The sequence below is a fragment of the Nannospalax galili genome, unplaced genomic scaffold (assembly GCF_000622305.1).
Source record: "Nannospalax galili isolate Female #2095 unplaced genomic scaffold, S.galili_v1.0 scaffold611, whole genome shotgun sequence".
Taxonomy (NCBI): Eukaryota; Metazoa; Chordata; class Mammalia; order Rodentia; family Spalacidae; genus Nannospalax; species Nannospalax galili.
The window spans coordinates 1,159,402-1,180,729 of record NW_008330486.1 but is presented as its reverse complement, the minus strand read 5'-3'; the positions used below and the strand labels follow the sequence as shown (position 1 = coordinate 1,180,729).

At 37.3% G+C, this 21,328-nt stretch overlaps 1 protein-coding gene across 10 annotated transcripts in view; it reads left to right on the top strand.

The window, feature by feature from the left end:
- The window catches only part of Tcf12 (transcription factor 12), a 388,060-nt gene that overhangs the window by 249,461 nt on the left and 117,271 nt on the right, over positions 1 to 21,328 (top strand). For all 10 annotated transcript variants that reach the window (XM_029570687.1, XM_017801872.2, XM_029570681.1 and 7 more), the window contains one exon: positions 9,784 to 9,848. In XM_029570687.1, the coding sequence (XP_029426547.1) occupies positions 9,784 to 9,848 (65 nt within the window). The remainder of the gene's footprint in view (positions 1 to 9,783; positions 9,849 to 21,328) is intronic.

Genomic DNA, 21,328 nt, shown 5'->3' with positions numbered 1-21,328 from the left:
GGGGAAGATAGTGTGTTTCTCCAAATGGTTAATGTGGTTTACGTTACATGAAAGTATTGATGGGTTCATCCATAGAAGAGGAGAAACACCCTCCTCTCCATGCATAGGAATGTTAGGTTAACATATTTTAAAATGTGCCCACAGGGTGGGGGTGGTCTGCACATGAAGCTGTCATAAGGTTTAGAGCTTATGTAAGGATTTCTTATTGTTTCTTTGAAAAACAAATATGGGGAAACATGATTTATTATTAAGATATTTTATTTTGAGCATAGAAATGTTGATATAAGTAACTTTCTTTAAACTTTTTAAAAATTTTATTTATTTTATTTTATGTGTACTTGTGTATTGCCTGCATGTAGGTAAGTGTACCCGTGTTGTGCAATACCCACAGAGGTCAGAAGAGGCTGTCGGATCCCCTGGGACTGGAGTTACGGACAGTTTTTAGCTGCCATGTGGGTGCTGGGATTCGAACCCAGGTCTTCTGCAAGAACAACCAGTGTTCTTAACCGCTGAGCCATCTCTCCAGCCCCAATATAAGTAACTTTTGAAATACCCAGGGATTCTTTTATTCCAAGTTAAGATTTTATATTTCTTTTAAAAGCCTAATTTTAGTCACTTACATTATAGTACCTACAGGTTTTTATGTACTGATGAATTTAAATTTATGTTTGCAAACCATTCTATCTTATAAAATTGAACAGAACTAGTATTAACTTTTGTGCAAATAGGGAAAACATTCTAAAGTATGTTGGTACTCAAGGAATTATTTGTTCCTTGAGTAGTCATTGTAATTAGTAAACTTTAGTTGGCTAGAAGTTTTCAGGTATTGGGGTTGTTACAGAAATAAAAACCTCTGTCTTCCTGATTCTGCTGTTACTGACTCTCGTCAGCACATTATTTTCAACTGATAGGAAAAGAGCAGACACCATGAGAGTGTAGTAGAGCAAGTTTCTCCAGTCCATAGACTGAAATGTACAGGAAGAAAAGTTCCTGTATTATCTCACAGCTGCTTTGAACACATCTTGGATTAACAAGATTTCTAGTAAGAAGAACACAGCTAGCGTGATACCTTGCAGTGAAAGCAAAGCACCTTTCATAGCCCTTGGCATGGAATACCCGGTCAGGGTCAGCAAGTGCTAGTTCCTGCCACCACATTCATAGCAACCCTAAGTGAAGGAGAGGAGCAGAGTGTATTTCAGTGGCAAGCTTTTGAACCAAAGCTGGTTGACAGTGATGCCAGGGTTCCCTGGGACAGGTCTGCTCTAATCTCTGTACCCTCTTCTGTTGAAAGCTTGCTGTAAATATGCCTGAGTACAAAGGAGCCATGGATTTCAAAGCACAATTGCTAGGACTTGTGGTCAATTACACTTCCTGAAGTAGGAGTTCTGTAAGGTGCTTTCCCAGTGTGTCTACAGTAATTAACTTTTTCTCAATATTGTAGATTGAACCTAAGACCCCCTGCATGGTAGGTCAATGTTCTTCCACTGACTTACACCCCCTGGTCTTCTGCCTGGCCCTAATTTTCTCTGTAATTACTAAGTTTATTTGTTGTTTTTGTTTAGCTTTGTTTGAGGCAAAGTTATACTATAGTCTTCATTGGCCTTGAACTCAAGATCCCCTATGTAAGACTCCCAAGTACTGGGATCAGGTGTGTGTACCAGCTTTAATTGTTTTAAGTTCATGAACTTTCATCACAACTTTCATTGCTGTGACAGAAAACCCAACATGCAACTTAAAGGAGGAAAGATTGGTTTAGCCACACAGTTTAGGAGACTTCATTCCATGGTTAGCCAGCTCTATTATTGTGGGCCTGAGACAAGGTTAAGCATCTTGGCAGGAAGTGTGTTGTGGAGCAAAAGCAGCTTACTGTAACAGACAGGAAGCAGAGAAAGGCACCCAAGGCCAGGTATAACTTTCAAGGGGTTACTTCTAGAAATCTACCTCTTGCAACTGGGCTTCATCTTGCATTGTTTCACCATCTCTCTAGTAGTTTTGAGATTCAATTGTTAAATTCATCAGTCCATTAATCTACTAATGAAAACCTAACCTTCAAGACCAAATCACTTCTAGAAAGCTTCCTTCTGAATACTGTTTGTAGTGGAGATCATACCTTCAAGACATAACCAAACCGTGACATGCAGACAAACCTTGAGTTCTTTAGATTTTGCTGCCAGTTATTTTAGGGGTGATTTGCCACTGATTCCTTTTCCTTGCAAGACTGGATTTCATGTCTAGGTCCAATCAGTTGATAGGCAGAAGTTGTTTCAGGGCCTAAATAGAGAAGGATTAATATGCTATAACTGGGTTCCATCAAATACCTATTTATGTGATTGGGATTTGGGAGATGTGTCCTAAACTTCCATGAAAAATGGCACAATGTACTGTGCTGTTAAGAATTTGGTCACTGTGGAACAGGTTCTCAGCATGCTTGAGGTCCTCGATAATTTCTAGCACAGTCACACATACTCATGTACTCAGAAGGAATTTGGTGTCAGATACCGGTAATTCTTTTTGTTACTAATTCATGAACTTGAACAAATTATTTCTACTCGTCAGTGAAGGGTTCATAGCATTTTTCTTTGGTGTGCTATAAGATTGAAAGCCACCCCTGGCTTTCATCTAGATTGTTTACATAGTCTTCTAGTTGGCCCAGTTGTACTTCTTGTTTTTTATTTCCCACATGGGAGCCAAGGTAGTCTTAAAATGTGAACTGTCCCATTTTCAACAAACAGCGCTAAAGTCAGTTGGATAGCCATACAAAATAGGATGTGTCAGGCCCTAAACCAAACATGCACAAGAATCAAGTTCGGATTTCCACATGAGAAGTAAAACAGGGAAACTTTTTTATAAGACAATCTAGAAATAAAGATGTATAGCCCTGGAATAAACAAGAGATTTCTTAAACAATACATACACACACCGATAAAAGCTAATCAAATAGGAGAAAATTGACAAACCAGCCTATATTAAAGTATAAATTTTCTGTTTATCAAGAGACACCATTAAGAGTGAAGAGTCAACCTACAAAAGATATTTGCCTGGATCCAGTAAAAGGACTTAACTGTCATTTGAGTATGATTTACACCCCCCCTCAAGATCCATTATAATTGAAAGTTTGAGCTGAAAGGTTGTAGTATTGGGAAGTGCTGTGGAACCTTTAAGAAGTGGGGCCTAGAGAGAAGTTCTTGCATCATGTGGAGTATGTTAGGGTATAGGGGAGGCCCTCTCTCTCTCTCTCTCTCTCTCTCTCTCTCTCTCTCTCTCTCTGGAATGTAAGTTCTACACACCCACACATGCTTTCATTATGATATGATATAACTTAGTAAGTGCAAGAGCTTAACAGCACTGAGCTAGTGTGGGGACCATGCCTTTGAACTTCACAAACTGCAAACTCTTATGAGTTTGATATTTTCTTATAGTAATACAAAGCTAACTAATGTAGTCATGTATCTGAAAGTATATAAAAATTAAATGTTAATAAGTAACGACCTAGTAGAAAAAACAGAACAAAAGATAAATAGCCATTTCACCATAAAATGTTCAAATGTCAGATACCCATGAACTCACTATGTCTGCAGTAGAAATTTGGCTTCTAAAAATTTCTATTGTCTTCCACTGCATTACATCCTTCCACATAGCTCCTTGCATTAATAATAAGCTCAGGTGAAACCTTACACAATTTTCTGTACAGGCTACCTCATCTTACCACTGGAAATTCTATTTTCTATGAATTCTTCATCACAACAGTGAGAATAATGCATCTCTGCTTTTATCCTTTGTTCCAAGGTCTTTTCAGTGAGACTAGCTCCACCTCTTGTCTGATCCCTTGTTAGTGTGATATCTGTAAGTCTTTGAAATTTTTGTTTATTTATTTTTTGTATGTTTTGCTTGCTTGAACATAAGTGTCCATGTGTACAAAGCCCGCACAGAGGCCAGATAAGGGTGTTAGATCCTTTTAGAACTGGAGTAAGGGATGTTTATTAGCTACCATGTAGATGCTGGAAACCAAACCCAGGTCCTCTGCGAGAGCAGCCAGTGCTCTTAGCCACTGAGCCCTGATAGCTCTCTAAGTTTTAAAAACAGACATCACACTATCCAGGTCCTCTCCTCAGGCAATTACCCCAGTTCTTTCTGCTAATCTGGCTTTGAGACTCTTTGCTTGTTTCTTTTTGGCTTCAGTGGTGTTCTTAGGATTTGGGTGATATAGAACAGAAAGCAGTCACTCGTGGTCCTCTTTTGGTGAAACATTTGGACTAGGTAGCCTCTGAGGTATATATGCTAAATAAGTACTTGATTGCTTTAAAAAAAAAAAAAAACTTTCTATAAAAAAAGACAGGAATCCCTGGTTATGTGGTCTCAGCACAGATAAACCCCCAGGACCTTCTAGATTTTCATTGACCAGCCCTGATCTTGAGTTTGATCAGCTTGTCCTAGACAGTGCATTTGCCTTTAATTCTTGAGACAGTTGTTCCCATTGTTTTTATAGGATGGACTAGCATTGTCAGCTTGAAAACCAGTTTGAAGGTTCTAGAACTCTGTGTTAGGCAGAGTGCAGCTTATCTGTAAGATCATGCTTGTTGGAAGATCACTTGCCTAAAGGGCTGTATTGTTCTTTGACCACCTACTCGAAACTCCAAAGAACCTTCTTCTGCACTTTGTCTTTTGCTTGCTTGCTTATTTATTTATTTATTTATGATTTGTTAATATTTTAGTTTTTATTTTTCATGAAGAAATTTATTTTAAAACAATTCTTTGCCATTTTTAAACTTTTTACCATTTTTAAAAATTTTTAAAGAAAGCAAAGAAAGAAAGCAAATTTTCATTCGGATGAGTTGGATATACTTGGGTTTTTTAAAATATGTTATGGAGTAAATTTTGATTGAATATTTGATGAGGAAGAAAGAGAACATTGTCAATATTTTTCAGAGGTGATTGATATTTTGATTTTATAATAGTCCATAATGAGAACACTGCTTCACATAGAGACTTCAAAATAGCAGAATTAGATTTAGAGAATTTCAAAAATTCTGTAAATTCTGTTGTAATTTTGATTCAAAATTTTATTCATTTTTACAATATTTTTACTGAGTTTTTGTACATTTCTATAATAAATCATAATCAAATTTAGACCTCCTCCCCATCCATGTTCCCCATAGCCCCACCACCACCAGATTGCATGCATTTTGTCATATATGTTAAGTCCTTTATGGTCAAGCATTTGTATCCAGATGTCCTTCACTGCACATTCATCCACTGGAGTCCAGTCAGCCTATCTAGAGTCTCTCCCTTAAAGAAGATCTACTCTCCCTCACCTAGCAGTAATCAGTTGTCAATAGTTCCTAGGCTAGGGTTGGACCTGTAGCCCATTTCCCTCATTCTGTACTGAGTTTTTGTCTGATATAGTCAACATGGGTTTTGTGCATGCTATCACCATTGTTGCAAGTTCATATGAACAAGTTCCCAGTGACCTGAAAATCTCTATTATTTTATGGTCATGCACCAACTCTGGCTCTTAGAATCTTTCCACCCCCTCTTCCACAGTGGTTTTTGAGCTGTGGGTGGGTGAGGTTTAATATAGAAGTCCTATCCAGAGACATGCACTGCAGTCTCTTATTCTCTAAAACATAGCTAGTTGTAGCCTTCTGTGTGCATAACACTCTGCTGTATGAGGAACTTTCACTGGTGAGAGTTGAGAGATGCATTGGTATTCTGTCCGCCGCATGTTCTGCTATGTTCCATGGGCCTTAGTTGTAGAGTTTTCACTGTAGATGTGTCATTTAGGGCTCGGTATCTCTCAGATATCTGTTCTCTGTGTGTGACAAGTTGTGTTACTATTTTTATGTGTATGAGTGTGTTGCCTCCATGTATGTAAATGCACCTGTGCCATGCAATACCTGCAGAGGTCAGAAGAGGGCTTCTGATCCCCTGGAACTGGATTTACTGATGGTTGTTAACTGTCATGTTGGTGCTGGGAACTGAACCCAGGTCCTTGCAAGAGCAGTCAGTGCTCTTAACTGCTGATCCATCTCTCCAGCCCCTATTTGTTTATTTTTGAGACAGGATGTCAACATATGTAGCACTGGCTGACCTAGAACTCACTATCTAGACCAGACTGGCCTTAAACTCACAGAGATCCACCTGCCTCTGTTGGTATTAAAGTCATGCACTACCATACCCAACCTTCATCTTTTTCTTCTAAAGAGAATGGGTTCCATCCTGGCCCTAGATATTTCCTTGCCTACTCCTCTAACATCATCAAAGTTCATACCTGACCTTGCTGTGGGGCTGCTTTGACCTGTATTTGCACCTTAAGGAAGAATGAAACTGACCACCATTTTCTGGATACAGATTGTGGCTCCATCAAACTTGTGGGTGTGAAAAAAAAAGTCATAGAGACTATAAGCTATATATAACAAACATAGTAGTACTTGGAAAACATAGTTTTCTAGTGGATTGTAACCATTCCCACAAGTGGCATTGAGGATCTCGTAACCCCACCATGTATCAGAGCATCTGGTTCATACATGTTTGATGGAATTCATCTATTATGTTTTAAAAGTAAAAGGTCATCTACATACTCATGTGTTTAAACACTTGGTGCCCAACTAGTGCCACTGTTTGGGGAGGCTGTGGAATCTTGGAGCATGGAGCCTAGCTGGTAGAGTAAACTACCAGTGGTGAGCTGCTTTTGTCCCACTGACTACAGGATATTTCACAAGTAGAACTTTGCTCTACTACTCCCAGCTGCAGTTGACTGCATTTATATCCTGTGTCAAAAATATAGGCAAGCTATCTTCTCAAGAGTTCTTTGTAGGTTAATGTTAACATTTGTTGGCATTTTTGGTGCTTAGCTAAGCAGGAAAGAGCTGGCAACTGCAATTGTGCTTATCTGTGCGTTAGCAGATGAGGCAAAATGACAGATTTTTTTTCTTTTTGGGAATATTAGGGTAACTTTTCCTTTACTGATTTTTGTGTCTTACAGAAATACCATGGAAATAATTTCTTAGGCTTCATTAATTTTGCTATTACTTGAATATTGTTTTTAAAAATATTTTATTATTTTTATTTTGTGTATTAGTATATTGCCTGTATGTATGGGAGTGCACCCATGTTGTGCAATGCTGCGGAGGTCAGAAGAGGGCTTCAGATTTCCCTGGAACCAGAGTTAAGGACAGTTTGTAGCCATCATGTGGATGCTGAGAATCGAATCCAGGTCCTCTGCAAGAGCAGTCAGTGCTCTTAACCGCTGAGCCATCTCTCCAGCCCCACTTGAATATTGTTTTAAAAACTGAACAAATTGGTCAAAACCATCATTTCTTGAGCATTTCTTAGTTTAAAAGAATCTTTTAAATGCAAGCTACATAAATCTTAACTACCTATAATACTTTTATATATAATACATAAGACACATATTTGTATGTGTCTTCTGCCTTGCTATACATACAGATGTATATATGTGCGTCTTCTGATGTTTATTGCTATTTTACTAGAGTTGGGATATTTAACTTGGAGCTTGGAGATTGCCAGAATAGAGGGGAAATGATGACGTTGGATAGGGGAAATTTGTCATCTTTATTTTTATCAGTTCTTAAGTGATATTTATCATAACCCCCAGTTTTGAAGGAAGATAACAAAATAACCTCTCAGAACTTAGGGTTTCTATGACCAACAGAACCAGTGTTTCTATATCACAACAGTTGTTTCAGATTCCTTAAACTACAGTTTAAGTTTTGAAATTGTTGTTAATATGCCCACTATTAGACCTTACTATATCTGTTCATATACTGTACATCAAATGTGGATTTTTTTAAACATATATATTACATATCAGTTAAGCTTTAGTACTATGTGTTTTGGGGGAATTTAGAGACATTATGCTGAGAAGCTGCCAAAAAGGACCAAAGTCACACATGCATATCTAGCACATGTGCCTCCAGCACAGATAGAACCTGGCTTTGGGAAGCCCAAGGGTTCTTTGTGATGATTCATGGGTGGTCAGGGACATTATTGCTAAGAGTCTTTAATCTGTTCACTTAAAATTTAGTAATTAAGTTATGTGCATACTGCATTTACTTATGATATTTACATAAAGACAAAACTCTAGAATACTGTACCCAGAGGTTATTTGCCAAATACCCAAAGTAAAATAGTGTTAAGATTAATTTTTATGATGAAAATAATGAAAATTAATTTTGACAGAATCAAAGATGAATGCCTTCTAAGTCTTAGACTAAATATGCATTGTTATTCCAGAACTACTCAAACATATTTATTCTTTGTTTATTTATTAGAGACAGGGCCTTACTAGGTATCCCTGCCTGGTCTGGAGCTCACTATGTAGATAGACCAGGTTAGCCTTGAACTTGTAAAGGTCCTTCTGTCTCTGCCTCCGCCTCCAGAGTCCTTAAGAAAATAAACAGTTGGGAATGGAGAGGCTTAGTAGGTAAGAATGACTGTTCTTGCCAAGGATTCAGGTTCAGTTGCCAGCACCCACATGGCTGCTAACAACTGTCAGTAACCCCAGTTCCAGGAGATCTGACACCTTCTTCTGGCCTCCATGGACTTGCATGCACAAGTGCACTTGCATACATGCATACAAAACACTCATACAAATAAAATAAAAAGAACTAGTTCCTAATAAAGTGAAAAACAGGTCTTGGTGAGAGACCTATGTCAAGGAAGGGAGGAAGGGAGAAAGAAAGGAAAGGGAAGAATGGGAATAGGGGAAGAAGGTAGGGGAGAAGGAGAAAAAGCAATAAAACAAATCCCAGTGGTGGGTAGAGGAGGAGACAGGAAGTTCCCAGGATCTCTCTGGCCAGCTAGCCTAGTCAAAAAGCAAGGTCCTTGTTCAATAAGTGACTTTCTCAAAATGTAAGGTGAAGAACATTTGAGGAAGACTCCTGACGTTGACTTCTGGCGTCCACACCCACATGCATTGGTGTGTTCACCCACACACAAGAAGAAGCACATAGACACACATACACAAAACGAATGAAACTGCTGATGTCTTTCTGTGTTGTGAGATGCCCGCTGTTCCCTAAGAACTGCCAGGACTGCTCCTAGACCTAACTGGCTACCCAGACAGGAACTCTGAAAGAGAATACATAGTTCACAAGAATGAAGTGAGGAGTAAAGCAGAGCTTGTGAAGCTGACTGGCCTGTAACCTGCCGCTTCTGTTATGTGTCCAAACTTGAGAGCCCATATATTAAGACATGTGTGGATATTTGTTCAATGCTTTATAACAACTTTTCAGCAGGGAATAGAGAAACTGCTTTTTTTTTTCATATGAAGAGTCTGTTACTGATTTATATCTCAAAAATGTATGAAAATGCACATTTCAAAAGGGCATAATCCCACATGCTTCAGTATAATCAAATAGTTATGTGCATTAAGTATATGAATGTATTTTTACACTGTGAATGAGGATCGTATGCACCAGCTTTATGATAGTACCTTGTATATGGGTGTGGAAATCAGCTACAGATGTACTATTTTCATATCTGAAAGAAGAGAAAGAAACATTCAGTTTGAAGCAAATGTTTGCTAATGTCATCGCTGAATCAGGCTGATCACTATTTAATGTCAAATCTTTATTTTTTAATATATTTTCAATAATAACACACTGACAATATAAAGATTAAAATGGAAGCAAGCTTTATTCTCATTTCTAATTTATTATTACTTCCAAACTCTGATATAATATTACCATTTGTAGTTTTGAAGCTGAATTCATTGTCCATAAGTTAATTTTTTAATATAAAGTTGTTTTCTTTGTTTTACAGGCAAAACATCAGAGAGAGGCTCATTTTCCCTGTACAGCAGAGACTCTGGATTACCAGGCTGTCAAGTAAGTTTAGTGAGTCAGAATGACACTAAGTAATAATAGAGAAGATGGAAATTTGCACTCATAATTTGGCCATTATTTATTTATTTAATTTGTGACTGCATGTGGTAGGGTTGGGTTTGGGGGGAGGGTTGTAGGAGTTTTATTTATTTTGCAACTAAACATACCTTTTTATTATGTGTATATGTATTATACCTGCGTGTATATACATTACATGCATACCTGGTGCTAGCAGAAGTCAGAGGAGGACATTAGATCCCCTGGAACTAGAGTTAGAGATGATTGTGAACATTTAGGTGGGTGCTGGGAACCGAACCTGGGTAATCTACAAAGAGCAGCCAGGGCTCATAGCTGCTGAGCCATCCCTCCAGCCCATTGGAGATTCTCTTAACTTCCATTTTAACTGGAGACAAAATAGCCAGAGTTTCTGGCCCTTCTATAATATGTCTCTTTCCTGAAAATGATGTTTGATGAATTCCTCATAGGAAAAACAGATTGAAGGTACATATGGTGAAGATCATACGATTAATGTGTAACTTGACTGCTACACTGGTTACCATGCTGGTAGCATTAGAAGTGCTTCCATTCACATTGTGTAGCCCACCAGTCTTAGAGAATAGCCAGCTTTGATATTGGAACTTCATTCCTGCTCTTACCCATTCTTCAAACTGTACTTTTGCTAATGGTTATCTTCTCTACTCTTTCCTGTATCTGTAGATTAAATCCATTTTACCTGCAGGTTCCCCTCAGAATCAAGCCAAAAAGAATAGAAAGGAAAAAACAACAGGTTAAATCTGTTTTCTGTCATCTGTATGCTCTCATGAGACTTTCTCTCAGAAGCATGTGAATCATCTTATCTGTCATGTCAGTACCCACTCATGTTAATAATACATACTCATAATTATTCAAAAACAAAACAAATAGTGATAAAATAGGTAATTCCTTAAATGGAACAGCTGCCCTTTGAGTCAGATGTGGTGACCCATGCCTGTAATCCCAACATTTGGGAAGTTGAGGCAGGAGGATTGCTGTATGAAGCTAATACGGGCTACATAGTAAGACTCTAAAACAATTTAAATGCCCCTTATCTCTACTTACTTTTTTCAATGGTTTCAGGTATCCACAGTCAGCTTTGGTTTGAAAGTATAAAATGGAAATTTTCAGAATTGAACAATTGGTTTATTTTAAATTGAATGCTAAAAATTGATGCATTTTAGATTACATGCTATTTGAAATAGTGTAATGTCCCATCTGGAATGTGAGTCTCTCCTTTGTCTAATGTGTCTTCACTGTACACATTGCCTGCCTGTTACTCATTTAGGAGCTGTCTTGGTTCTCAGACTGTTGTGGAATTGTGGTTTCATTCAAGAAACCCTGTTAATAATGCCCCCAGGTGCAAGAATAGTGAGGCTACCACTTGCGGAGTCCAAAGAGAAGCATCACAATGCTTGCATTAAGAGAAAAGGTGTAGGTTCCCAGTTTGCTTAAGAGAAAAGAATTGTATTCTTACATTGCTAAAATCTGTAGTTCTTTAAACTATTTTGAGGGATCACATTCACACACACTTACCTCACATTTAATCCTTTCAGCAAGTCACCATGCAGATTAGGAAGCAGATGTTCTCCAGAGGTAGTTTTCAGGGCTGTGCATCCATCAGGCAGTAAACCTAAAGTGATAGTTAATGTTTTTACTAACCCCTTACTACAGTAAGAGTTACTCAGATCCTAGTCTGTGCCTAACCTACTTAACTTACAGTGTCTTTGAGGAGGAAACTGGGAGCTTACATGTTTATCAAGTGTCCCAGGAGACTTGAATTCACCTGAACTAGACACGGCCCTTCTGTATGTGCCAATCAAAAGGTATATGAAAAATTTTTTTTTAAAAAAAGGAACTGTTTGACATCATCTGTTCATGAACATTATAGAGGTGAAGAAGTCCCATGACAAAGAGAACCACAGACTTGCTGGAGTCGGGGAGGTGCAGTAGTAACATTCAAGATTTAAAGACACACAAATGTAAGACAAAATTAGTTTCTGAAAAAATTCACAACCTGAACAGTCCATGATCCTAGAGAGGAACTCTAGCTTAGCAGATAGCAGCAATGTGGACAAGAGGGCTTTTCAAACCACTGGATAGAACAGTGGCTTTGCTGTTGATTGTGATGCTGTTGGATAATACCAACTCAGTATAGACTCAAGAAATTCAAGGAAGTATTCCTGGGCATGGTGGTGCATACCTGTAAGTTTAGCATCCTAGAGGCTGAAGCAGGAGGGTCTCAAGTTCTAGGCCAGCCTGGGCTACATAGCAATACCTTTGATGATGATAATGATGATGATGATGCAAGGTGTATTAACTCCCATTCAAAGAAAAATCCTTATTCCAAATAACATGCTATAGTGGATAAGAAAAGCAGAAACTGTGTTTAACTAATTGCCATTTTGCCTTAAATATTCACAAGTGACAAAAAAAATCAAGGGAATATAAATGGTGACTACAAAATTATATCCAAATACCACCTTAACCATTTTTCTTCAACAGCATCCCCCAAGGAACATTAACTCTGCCATTAATATACATAAACTGCTGCTGACATTCTGTAAAATTCAGGCTAATTTAATAATGCCTGATGGGCTTTGCTTCATGTTAAGATGATGTAATACTACGTTGCTAAATGAGTCTCCTCATATTACCTTCTATCACTTAATTGATGACCATTAGACGGAAACAAAGGTAGCAGTGTTACTGGAAGCACTGATAGATCATTGTGCAATTGAATCTTTTCAGTTAACCCAGTACAGAGCATAGTGTCCTGTCTTCATTCATGATAGGTCTATTACTTTTAAAATTGCCTAGTTACATGAAAAATTCTTTCAGCATTATGATAGTTTCTCTCTGATACATCTTATACAAATGCTTACTCACAAAGCTTGAATAAATTTTTCTCAAACCTAGAAGATAGCAGAATATTAGATTTAAAATAAATCTGTTTAGATCTACCCTTGATAAAATGGCAATCTTATTAATTCGTTGGTATTTCTATATAGACATTTGTATTGATAAAGTGATGAGAGTAGGACTAATAAGACAACATAGGTGACAGGTGTGTCTGCCTGTTGAAAACTGAAATAAAGCAAAACATCCGTGGTGTTAGGAATAAGTCCACAATCATAGGTGAAGATTGGAAGATCTTTTTTCTCATCATTTGACACAATAACTGAACAAAACCTTAATAATGGCATAGAACTGAATGAACAGTAGCAAGCAGATGTGTGCTCCCCCGTAAGATCAACGTCAGCAAATGGCCATGGTTTAGGAATGTAGAGAGCATGTTCTTGAACCACATTAATAGAAATCAGCAAGAAATCATTAAACAAGTGGGACATGGTAGTATATGTCTTTGATCCCAGAACTTGAGAAGTAGGGGCAGACAGATCTCTGTGAGTTCCAGGCCAGATGGGGCTACATAGTAAAACCCTATTTCAAAGAGAGAGGGGGTAGGGAGGAGAAGAAAAAGAAAGATCATTGAACATTACATGTATAAATAACCTGTGGTTTAAAAGGAAATCACAGGGCAGAAGTGTCTCTCACTGAATGATGATGAAATACAACCTAACAGAATTTGTTGGTGCAGCGAATGTCATGCCTTGAAGGAAAGTGCAGCTTTAAATGCTTATTAAAAGAAAAGATCTATAATGAATAGCCTGGGGTTCTTCACTTAGAATCAAGAAAAGTACAAAGTAAACATAATTAAGTAGAAGGAAAGAAATACTGAGAAGAAATCAATGCGAGAGAAAAAAATTAACAAAACCCCAATTCAGCTTGTATTTTGTATTGAAAAAAAAAAAAAAAAAAACAAGGAAGGGGAAGGAAGAGAACAAAAATTACCAATATCAGGAATAAAAGAGAGGCTGTCATCAAACCGTTACCTTTTTATGTTAAAGAGATAATAAGGATGTCCTGGGCCTGATCGCCGTGTCTGCAATTTTAGCTTTTCAGGTGGCTGAAGCAGGAAGATCTCAAATATGTGTGCAGCCCCTGAAACTTAGTGAGATCCTGTCTCAATAATAATTATAGTAAAATAATTGTAGGCTGAGGATGCTGTTTGGTGGCAGAGAACTTGCTCAGCATGAGCAAGGCCCTTAGTTCTACCTCCAGCACCTCAGAGATAAAGGGAGACAGAAGGCGACAGGGAAAGAAAAGAAGCATTAGCAATTTAATTTACCAAATATGACACTTAGATAAACAAATTTCTTTTAAAATGCTTGTCAAAAGGAGACAAGATAAAAATCTCAACAGATGTGTATCTGTTGATGTAAGTCAGTTCATCTCAAAAAACCTTCCCAAAAGAAGGGCCTGAATGCCAAATAATATCACTGGTGGATTCTCTTTTAAATAAGAAACTTTTGGAAAATAGTACAGGAAGGGTCTCAACTTTGGTTTCATGAGGTAAACCAAACCAGAGCTACTCAGGAACTCATATGGTTTTCATAAGGTGAAAAACAATGCTGCCATTTTCAGTGATATAGAAAAGGTAGTTTCAGAATTGAAAACTTCTGATAAAATCTCATAATAACTAAGACAATGCTGTTTCCTTAGTTTAATAAAAGATATGCATTGAAAAAAAGCCCTGTGCTAACTTCATGCTTCTGTAATGGTAAAAAGACTACATGTTTTTTCCTCTTATATCAGGACCAAGATAAAAATTCTACTTTAAAACATATTCACCTTATGTCCAGGCCAGCATTAAAAGATGACAAGAAAACATATAAGTAGAAAAGGGATAATTTAAGTTGATTTTGCAGCTGATGTGTTTGTATATATAAGAAATCTTAAGAAATCAAGAAAACTTGTAGAACTAATGAGTATTTTTATCCTTAGCACAGGTTGAAAAATTGAGTGAGCACAGTGCCTGTAATTCTAATTAGAAAGACTGAGGCAGGAGGATGCTGAATTAAAGGTCAGCAGCATAGTAAAACAGCACCTCAAAATAATTATATTTCTGTACACTGGCAGTGAACAGTTAGAAAGCGAAATTAACACAATGGTACCATTTATTAGTAGTGCCAAAATCTATGAAGCAGGCTGGTAGGGTGGGTCAGCAGGTACAAGCAGTTGCTGAATCTGATGACCTACTGGTGGAAAGAGAACAGACAACAGACTCTGGGGGCAGAGGCAGGCAGAACTCCGTGAGATTGAGGCCAGCCTAATCTACATAGCAAGTTCCAGGCCAGCGGGGGCTGTAGGGAGACCCTGTCTCAAAAAACCAGAGATTTTAAAAAAGAGAAAAGAAATGGACTTACCCTGATTTTACAGTTTCCTTTAAAGCAATACTAATCAACTAAAGTGCTGAACAGAAAAGGACCCACAGGATAAGCGATACTGATACAAGAAATTCAATAAAAGAAAAATCTCTTTACTATAAAGTACTGGAGCAACTATATATGTATCAGTTACGTCTTACAAAGCTTTAGGAGCTTAAGTAATTTTGCTGCTGAGGAGAAAACATGCAAGAATTTCTTTATCACCTGAGACAAAATAAAAATTCTTTTAGTTTTTTTACATGTGTATGAACATATTGCCTACATGTGTATAAGTACACCCAGTTTGTAGAATGCATGCGGAGGTAGAAGAGAGTATCAGACTCCCATGGAACTGGAGTTATGGATGGATAGATGCCATGTGGGTGCTGAGAATCAAACCCAGGTCCTCTTAAAGAACAGCTAGTATTCTTAACTACTGACACAAACTTATTTTTGTGTATGTGTGTTTGCCTGCTTATATGTGCACCCTATTCATGTAGTGTTCATGGAGGGCAGAAGAAGTCATCAGATCCTCTTGAACTGGAATTACAGGCTGTTATGAGCCACCAGATGTGGGTGCTGGCAGCTGAACTCCAGTCCTCTGCAAGAGTAGTAAATGCCCTTAGCCGCTAAACCATTGCTCCAGCCCCACAAAATTTCTACAGAATGGGTAGAAAGCATGAAGCATTTTATTTTAAAAAAAAGAATGCCATCAAGAAAAAGTAAAGGACGTGCCATAGCTGACACCTACCAGAATCCCACATTATCTGGGAGCTGAAGCAAAACCATCACTTAAAGCACTTGAGGCCATACATCTGAAGCAAGGCCTGGGCAGCAGAGCCAGACCCCATCTCTATTCATGTGTTATTTGTTTGTTTATTCTTTGATAATTTCATATTTATAAATAACATTTTTATCTTATTTACCCTCTATTACCCTCTCTTGTCCTCTTACACCTGCTGAACTTACCCTTCTCTCTGACAAGTCCCCTCCTACTTTCATGTCTTTAAAAAAAAAAAAAAAAAGTCACTGAGGGGGCTGGAGAGATGGCTCAGCAGTTAAGAACACTGGTTGTTCTTACAGAAGACCCCGGTTCGAATCCCAGCACCCACATGACAACTAACAACTGTTCGTAACTCCAGTCCCAGGGGATCCGACAGCCTCTTCTGACTGCCTTGGGCATTGCATGACATGGGTGCACTTACCTACATACAGGCAATACACACATACACATAAAATAAATAAATGATAAAATTTTTAATATTTTTTTAAAAATCTCTGAGTTTAATTACGACTGCTTGCATGAGCATAGGGGGTTATTGACTGCACTGTGGGCAACTTAGAGGTAGCTACACACCAGTGGTGAAAATGATTTCCCATACCCCAGAAACCATAACCTGCCTGCCCATTGCTCCCTGTGGAGGCCCTCTTGCATCCATCATATTTTGACATGCCTAATTTTGTGCAAGTTACCACAACTACTGTCAACTTTGGTCAGAGAAGCCTTCTTTTTGTAGTGGATAATGGAGAGATAACTAGTCAAAGTGTTGAGAATAGGTGACTGCTGAGTGTTCAGCCCTAAGCAGAACCTCTGTATCACTCTTACAGGGCTCAAGAAACATCCAAGAAGAGGGGTGAAAAAAATGTAAGAGCCAGAGAACAGAGAGGCATGCTTAGAAATGCGGTCTTCTGAACATGAGATGACCATTGCACTGATGACTCATAGTAGCATTTGTTACTTAACTCAGATTTTCTTTTTTCTTTTTTGTTTTTAAGAAGCCACAATTTAGGAAAAGATTAAGATGCTTGCAATCACATATATCTAGCACTGATTTTGTATATATGATGATCCTAATTTTTATAAATGAACCAAATATTTGAGAAGACATTTTATAAAAAAATACATAAGTAGCTGATTGATATATGACAGTTTTAACATAGTTTTAAATTCAGTGGATTAACAAGTTCACAGTCCCTTCTAGGCTTGGATTATGTGGTAATTTCAAGAGCATGATCATTTCAACATGGAAACATGATTGCAAGCTGTAAATTATTTCAGTAACCTAAGTAATTGTTTAATATTTTCTAGGTAGATATACTTTGGTTTGAGGTAAATCTGTAATTGCTATAAATTTTAAATAAGATTTTATGAGATGATTCTTCCTTAATACTTTTTTATTCTCTCTTATTGGGTGAAAGATGTTGAGGAAATAATTCCATGTGTAAGGCTTGCTTAGGAAATAAGGAGATAAATCATTGTTTCTTGTTTTACTTTACATGTAAAGAATTAGTCGCCGGGCGTGGTGGTGCACACCTTTAATTCCAGCACTTGGGAGGCAGAGACAGCGGATCTCTGTGAGTTCAAGGCCAGCCTGGTCTACATAGTGAGTTCCAGGCCAGCTGGGGCTACAGAGAGACCCTGTCTCAAAACAAACAAAGAATTAGTCCATGCAACAAAACAGAAGATCTCTCTGCACCCAAGAGGCTTTTATAGTAGCTGGGAGAAAAACAAGCTATACACACACAAAATATAACTAACATTATTGAGTATAATAAACCTCAAATGGTGCAATTATAACTCAACATAGAAACATGAGCATAGTTTTAATATAGAGATAATTTTAGAAAGGTTGTATAAAATTCAAAGACCAGACAAGATAGGTTAAACTTGACATAATAGAGAGGACAGGTTGCATTATAGATATTAGCAAATAGTATAGAAAAAAGATAAAATTGTATATGCTTGTAATCCCAGCACTTGAGAGGCAGAGGCAGGAGGATTACAAGTTTGAGGCCAGCCTGGACCACATAGTGAGTTCCTGGCAAGCCAGGGCCACATCATAAGAGCATGACTCAAAAAAATAAAATAAAATAAAAGGACTGAGAGTTCCTAGATCCAGCCTCTGCAAGGTGGAGATCCTGAATAGCTGAACTGAAGCCATCTGGTCCCTCCAATATAAAATCAAAAGAAAAAATCCTGAAGCCTAGACCAACTAAGGTATACCAAATAATACACACAGAAACAGACTTCAACTCAACAAAGGAAAGCTTCAATTTCATACCAGAATCATAGACAGCAAAAGAAATCCACATGCCAGAATCACAACAAAAAAATAATAGGGAAAACCAAAATAATATGTTCCCACCAAACACCACCAGTCCTCTAGAAGAGCTGCACAAGGAGAACACCCTAGAGATAACCAAAGACACAAAATTTAAAAGAACAATCATAAACATCAAATAATTCAACAAATTTAAAGAACACACAAACAAGCAAATCAAAGTACTTAAAAGAAGCTAGGGATAAACTTCTGACTGAATTCACAAAAAGAGATAGAAATATTGAAGAAAACTCAGGCTGAAATGAAGAAAGAAGTAAAAAACTCAAGCCGATTCGAAACAGCAGGAGAAAGCCTCACTGATAGAAAGAATGAAATGGAAAACAGAATATCAAGACTGGACAATGAAGTTGAAGAATTGGACCACTCAAGCAAAGATTATGAAAATTTTAAATAACACAAGAATGAAATGTGCAGGAAATGTGGGATGCCATGAAAAGACCAAATTACACATCATAGGCATAAAGGAAGGAGAAGAATTTCAGGTTAATGGTATTGACCAACTCTTAAACAGGATTGTAGAAGAAAATTTCCCAAAATTAAGGAAAGATAAGCCAATGCAAATGTAAGAAATACATATAACACCAAATAAAAAGGACCAAAAAGAAACTCCCCACAGCATATCATAGTAAAAAAAAAAAGCACTAAATAGAACAAAGAGAATACTGAAAGCTGCCAAAGAAAAACAGCAACTCACATATAAAGGAAAACCCATCAGAATTACAGCCGACATATCAATGCAAACCATGAAAGCCAGAAGAGCCTGGACCAAAGTATTCCCAGTTTTAAATGACCATAGATGACAACCCAGAATACTTTACCAGCAAAAATGTCTATTGTAATTGAAGGGGAAAGAGAAATCTTCCATGACACAAATAGGCTGAAAGAATACATGTCCACAAAACCAGTGCTTCAGAGAATACTTGAAGCAATACAAAGAATGGAAAAAAGGAACAACTATGCCCAAGGGGCAACAAAAAGAAACTAAATGAATTGTGGAAACACAAAATTAGATCTAGAATGCAAACAAGTTAAAATGAAGGCAACCAGTATACATCTTGCAATGATAGCTTTAACCATCAATGGACTGGACCACCTGCTCAAAAGTCACGGGCTAGTTAAATGGATTAAGAAACAAAATCTATCCTTTTGTTGTCTGCAAGAAACCCGTCTTATTTTCAAGGACATGCACTACCTTAAGGTGAAAGGATGGAAAAGAATAATTCCAAGCAAACAGCACTAAGAAACAAGCAGGAGTTGCAATTCTAATGTCTAACAAAATAGACTTCAAAGTAAAACTAATCAGAAGAGGTAAGGAGGGTCACTTCATTCTGAACAATTAACCAAGAAGATACTACAATCATGAATGTATATGCACCAAACTCTGGTGCACCCAGTTTCATAAAAACAGGACTTTAAGACACAGATTAACCCCCAACTCAGTAGGGCACTTCAATGCCCCACTGTCTCCATTAGACAGGTCAACCAGACAAAGAATAAATAGAGAAACAGCTGAATTAAATGGTATCATACATCAAATGGACCTAACAGACATCTACAGAATATTCCACCCAAGTACCAAAAAATACTTTCTATTCAGCACCCAATGGAACTTTGTCTAAAATTGACCACATACTGGGGCACAAAACAAATCTCAACAACAACAAAAAGAAATAATTCCATGCATTCTATCAGACCACAATGCAAAAAGCTTAAAATCAACACTGAAAGAAGCCCTACTAAGTACATGAACTCATAGAGATTAAACACACTTTCTGAATGATGAATGGATCAAAGAAGAAATTTAAAAAGAAATAAAACTATTTGTGGAATTAAATGAAAAGGCTAATACAACACATCAAAACCTCTGGGACACTTTAAAAGCAGTCCTAAGAGAGAAGGTTACAGTTCTAAGTGCCTACATTAAAAAATCAGAAAGAGCACAAACAAATGACTTAACATTGTTAAGACCCTGTAAAGGCAAGAACAAATTAAATTCAAATCCAGCAGAAGAGAAGAAATAACAAAAATCATAGCAGAAATTAATGCAATAGAAACAAAGAAAACCACACAACAAATCAATGAATGTAAGAGCTGGTTCTTTGAAAAGCTAAACAAGATAGACCCTTAATCCATTTGACCAAAAGAAAGAAAGAGCAAACACCCCAAAATAAAATTAAAAAAACAGGCCCAGATGGATTTATATCAGCATTCCAGACATTTAAAGAAGATCTACAATCAGTACTACTTGAATTATTCAAAAAGATAGAAACAGAGAGAGAGAACTCCCAAATTCCTTCTATGAAGCCAGATACCAAAACTAGATAAAGACACAACCAAAAAAAGAAAACTATAGACCCATATCATCAATGAACAGATGCAAAAATTCTCAACAAAATACTTGGAAACTGCATACAGACACACATCAAAAAGATCATCCACCATGATCAAGCAGATTTTATTCTAGAGATGCAGGGATGTTTCAATATATCTAAGAATTAAACCTCATAAATCATATAAATCACATGGTCCTCTCAATAGATACAAAAAAAGGCCTTTAACAAAATTCAGCACACATTCATGATAAAAAGTCCTAAAGGGAATTGGACTGGAGAGAACATACTCAACATAAAGCTGTATACAAGAAACCCAAACCCAACATCAATGTAAAAGAAAAACAGCCAATATCATTCTAAATGGAGAAAAACTGGAAGCATTCCCATTAAAATCAGGAACCAGACAAGGATATTCACTATCTCCATTCCTTTTCAATGTAGTGCTTGAAACTTTTGCTAGAGCAATAAGACAAGAGAAGGAAATTAAAAGAATACTAATTGAAAAAGAAGTCAAGCTATCCCTTTCATCAGATGATATGATACTATACCCAAGAGATCCCAAAAATTCTACCAGAAAACTCCTAGGACTGATTAATGCTTTCAGTATAATGGCAGGTTACAAAATTAATATGCAAAAATCAGTAGCCTTTCTTTATACCAATAACAAGCAATCAGAGAAAGAGTACATGGAAACCCATTTACAATAGTATCAGGACAAAAAAAGAAAG